Source organism: Melopsittacus undulatus, chromosome 7 (assembly GCF_012275295.1).
Source record: "Melopsittacus undulatus isolate bMelUnd1 chromosome 7, bMelUnd1.mat.Z, whole genome shotgun sequence".
NCBI classification, from domain to species: domain Eukaryota; kingdom Metazoa; phylum Chordata; class Aves; order Psittaciformes; family Psittaculidae; genus Melopsittacus; species Melopsittacus undulatus.
In genome coordinates this window covers 23,550,984-23,555,285 of record NC_047533.1, presented here as the reverse complement: position 1 = coordinate 23,555,285, position 4,302 = coordinate 23,550,984, and the positions used below count along the sequence as shown (strand labels likewise).

The window sequence follows — 4,302 nt, the reverse complement described above, 5'->3', positions numbered from 1 at the left end:
TAGTGTGTGTGCAGTTTTTAAGTGGGCTACTTCAGCTCATTAAACCAACACAAAGTTACCTCTACTCTTGGATATGGCTAGGCTTCTGCTGTCTTAGTGAACTGAAGCAGGTCACTTGGGGTATCAAACTAAGTCCAGGCGATGTTAGGGTGGTGAGGTACTGGAATGGGTTGCCCAGGGAGGCTGTGAATGCTCCATCCCTGGCAGCGTTCAAGGCCAGGCTGGATGAAGCCTTGGGTGATATGGTTTAGTGTGAGGTGTCCCTGCCCATGGCAGGGGGATTGGAACTAGATGATCTTAAGATCCTTTCCAACCCTAACTATTCTATGATTCTATGATGTGCAAGGGAAGAGATGAGGTTATCAAAATGCCAGCTGTACACACACAGATTTAGGCTTAATCTGGACTGGAACTGTCCTTCTCTATTTCATACATCATTAGATCATAGAATTCTAGGTCAGGTTTGGGTTGGGTTTTTGGGTTTTTTTTGGGTTTTTTTGGGTTTTTTTTTTGTGTTAACAAGATGAAAATCTGTGGTTTCTAGCCCCATGGCTTCTATAGTTCTGTTATAAATAATGGAATCCTTCTGAACCTGGAATATGCAGTATGCACAGACCCTCCTGAGGATCAAAACCAGAGGGTTTTGCATGAGTCCAGGTGAGGTGAGTATGCAGCAGAATATCCTGTGTGAAAGAAATGACACTTTGTGCCCCGGTTGGTGCCATATAAAAGTGTTAGTATTGCCATTAGCCAAGGGAGTGCTTCTGTATCGCAGGCAGTACAAATTAAAAGCTGTACAAAACAGCTGAAGGGACAGAGGTTTAGTCCAAACTCCTTTTATATGTGCTGTTCATAACAGCTGTCCATATGTGCTATACATGTGATACATAGATCCAGAAATAAAATCTGGATCTTACTCAGTGTATGAGAAATAAATCTTCATCTAGTACTCGTTGTCATCATCCAGGTCTTCCCCTGCAGTTGCAGCTTCCAGTGCAGCTAGAGCTGCTGCAACTTCTGCATCTTCCTCCTCCATTTCTCCACTGATGTCTTTATGGTTGGGATGTGTGGGTGCCTGTGCTACTCTGGTAACAGCCACAGCAGTGATACCACCCATAATGCCTGGACTCAAACCTGGAGAGTCAGTTTTAAAAGGCCCAGTACTGTCCTCCTTCATAGGTGGAGGTGGGGTTACACAAAGGTCCTGGTCCTGCATGGTTGAAGGCCCAGTGTTTTGGTCTGAGTGAGCATAATTGACTAAAAAGCCATCTTTTTCAACATAGTTCCCAGTTTGATTGTGATTTTGGGGGTAATTAATATCTGGCAGTTGTATGGCATTGTTTTGTGTCTCCAGTATTGCACTTCCTTTAAGAAATATGATGTCTTCTGCAGACTGGGAGTTCTCATCTTGAATACTGTTTAGCTCATTGCAAGTTGCCTTCCTCTGCCAGCCCACCTCTAAGTCAAGTTCTTGTCCAGACCTATTTGATTTGGTGTAAATGTCTCTATTGGCTGAAGAAGCCTCTGACTGGCTGGAGATTCCCTGTTCACTGGCCTCTTTCACTGGGTTTGTGTTGGGGTTGACCACAGAGTGCACTCCAGCACAGGAGCTGCCACCATTGACTGCAACATCAAGCTTTGCAACACACTTCACAAGGCCATCCTCTTGAAAATCATTGCTTCCATGGTTCCAGAGAGTTTCTTTTCTGCTATTTATCTGACTTTTATTTTCTGTTCCATTCAGCTCATCCTTCTGGAGTTCATTTTTATATTCTTGAATTTCACTGTTCTCTTTGGATTTATTGCTGCCTTGCTCATTGTGTTTATAGCTGCTTACTTCATGAACGTGTCCAGACAATTGTACTTCTTCTGGATCAAAAATGTAGCTGGAGAAAAGAAAATTTATAAAGGAAATGTTAATTATGCTGTTAATCAATCTTATTAGAAAAAGAATTAAGCTTAATTTTTAAGCTGGAGACCTCAAGTAACTGCTGTCACTAAACTTTACCTGAGATCCTGAGCATGAAGTAAACCAAATGGAAATGCTGAACTGTGCTGCTCTATCCTGGGACTGATTATAACTAACCCCTGTAGTAAGATTCACCAGGATCATGAGAAGGTTGACTGAGAGCTTGTGCGCTGGTGGTTGTATGGTTTCAGCTTTATTTTTTTATTTTCTCAAGGGGAGTTGCTGTTGATTTCTTGATTAGCCAATGAGTAGTAGTCATAGATTATTCATTGATATGTCTTCATGTTGTTGCTAAAATATGCCCCATTTTTTCCCTGGTGTTGTTGTTTTTAAGTCTTACCTTTTTGTCCTTTTCTAGTTTTTTTTGTTTGTTTTTCTTTTTCCTTTTTTTTTCTTGTTGTTCCCTCCTTTTTCTTTTCTTACTTAAGTTTTCCTCTTGCTCCATATTTTCCTTAACTTATTTCTTCCAGCACCTCTCTCTTTTCTTTGTCCCCCCTCTGTGTTGCATAGCACCAGTTTACCTTTTCCCACAGAGATGTGGCCAAGGGAAGAAGTAACCTTCAAGTGGGGCTGAAGCATTATTCTAAAAACTAGCTAGTCTTCCTCTCAAGAGATGCTTTAATGTGGGAATTGTTCACACAATTAACTACATTTCAAAGCTATGATGGAAGTAAGGATCTGTATTTAATTTTCATTGTTTAGGAAACAGGGAGATCTGACAAAGTCCATGCTCCCTGTTCTACTGAAGTGAAGGGTGCTCATGCTACCTAAATGAGAAAAAGCTTTGCTAAAGGTGGATTTTCAATGCCACACAGCTTTTCTGTGAGATAGGAATGATAGCAAAAGGACCTGAATTGAAATAAATCAAAAGGACATTCAAAGGACATCAGTATGCCTATGCTCTGGCAAGACTGTAAAGATACTGTAAACCTGGGGGAAAATCCCAACCTTGTAAATAGGCTTAATTTAAACAACAGGTATAGGGGAGCACAGACACATCTTTTAATGCATTTCTTTTATTTGGTCTAAGCAAATCTTGTTTGATTGTACCTTTGTATCATTTTGCAGCACCTGCACCCCATCTGGATTTTCTTTAATCTGAAAAAAGAGAGAGGGGAAGTAAGAGGGTGAGTGAAGCATTATGAAATTAATTTATGGGCAATTACATTGAAAATGATGCTTATGTTTAGAAGGAGTCTATTATCTAAAAATAAAGATGCCTACACAAGAATGAATACAGTACAGTTCAAGGACTTTCTAAGTTTCTACTTTGAATTGACAGCAGCCCTCATTTGGGGAAAAACCTGGGGAAGAATTTAACAGTTCTAAAACAGATAGTGGTGTTATCCTAGGATAGTTCCCTAAGCATCTTTATGACTTAGAGACTTCTAAGTCAGAGTCAGAATAATTGGTTTCTGGTGTTTTGCTTGTGGAGTTGGTTTTTTTTGTGTGTGTATTTGGGTGTTTGCTGAGATTTTGTTTTTTTTTGGCAGCTATTGATGGACTTTTCTTCCATTAATGTGTCCACTGTATTCTGAACTCCAGTAAACTGCTAGTGTCTACAGCATCATTTACTTCAGAGTTTCACAGCCCAGCCTTGTCTGTGTGAAGAAGCACCTGCTTTTGTTTGGCTTGAACCTGGTTCTTCCTAGCAGTATTTGATGCCTTCTATTTCTTGTATTGGAACAGGTGGAGAGCATCATATCCTGTTGTCACTATCATACAGGTCCAGTACTGCCTCTTCAGTTCTGATATGCAGTCTGAAGAATCCTCATCTTTCTAAATGTTCCCCATACTTACACTGATTCATGCCTGTGGATGGTTCTTGTGGTGATTCCCTTCTGCATTTCAACATCCTTCTTAAATGAGGTGTGGGAACCACAAAAGCAGAGTTTACAAGGTGTGGGAAACCACAGATTTATTCTTTCCCAATAACTCCTGCCTCTACTCAGTTGGCTTTGTGACAGCTACTGAGTAGAGGTGACATTTTTGTGGAAATGTCTCTTAAACACGTCATCCTCCACCCCTCAACGTCATAGTAGGCATACTTATACAAGGTTTTTCATCTGAAGAGGATGCAATAACTGGTAAGGTGGTCATTTGTACTGACCAGCCTTATGTGCAGTTGCTTTACAGTACAAAGGCATTTGGACAGGTTTGACTAGGTACAGGGTGCATTTGAGTTGGCTGATAGCCGTCTTTTCCAGCCAAAGGGGAATTCTTCATACTATTTGCTTTGATAATGTTAAAGGCTGAATTAGCTATAGGCCTTCTTTAGGTTAAGACTGATTTGAAGCTAATTCACTAGAGCTAAGCCCTATGTGGACACTTGT

The 4,302-nt window shown here is 40.6% G+C and overlaps 1 protein-coding gene across 1 annotated transcript; it reads right to left on the bottom strand.

The window, feature by feature from the left end:
* Positions 1–943: 943 nt before the first annotated feature.
* On the bottom strand, positions 944–3,066 carry C7H4orf19 (chromosome 7 C4orf19 homolog). The gene is made up of 2 exons (XM_031049004.1): positions 3,020–3,066; positions 944–1,886 (listed from the first exon to the last, which is right to left on the bottom strand). Exons 1-2 carry the CDS (start codon positions 3,049–3,051, stop codon positions 944–946), a joined length of 975 nt encoding a protein of 324 aa, XP_030904864.1. The 5' UTR covers positions 3,052–3,066.
* Positions 3,067–4,302: the final 1,236 nt, after the last annotated feature.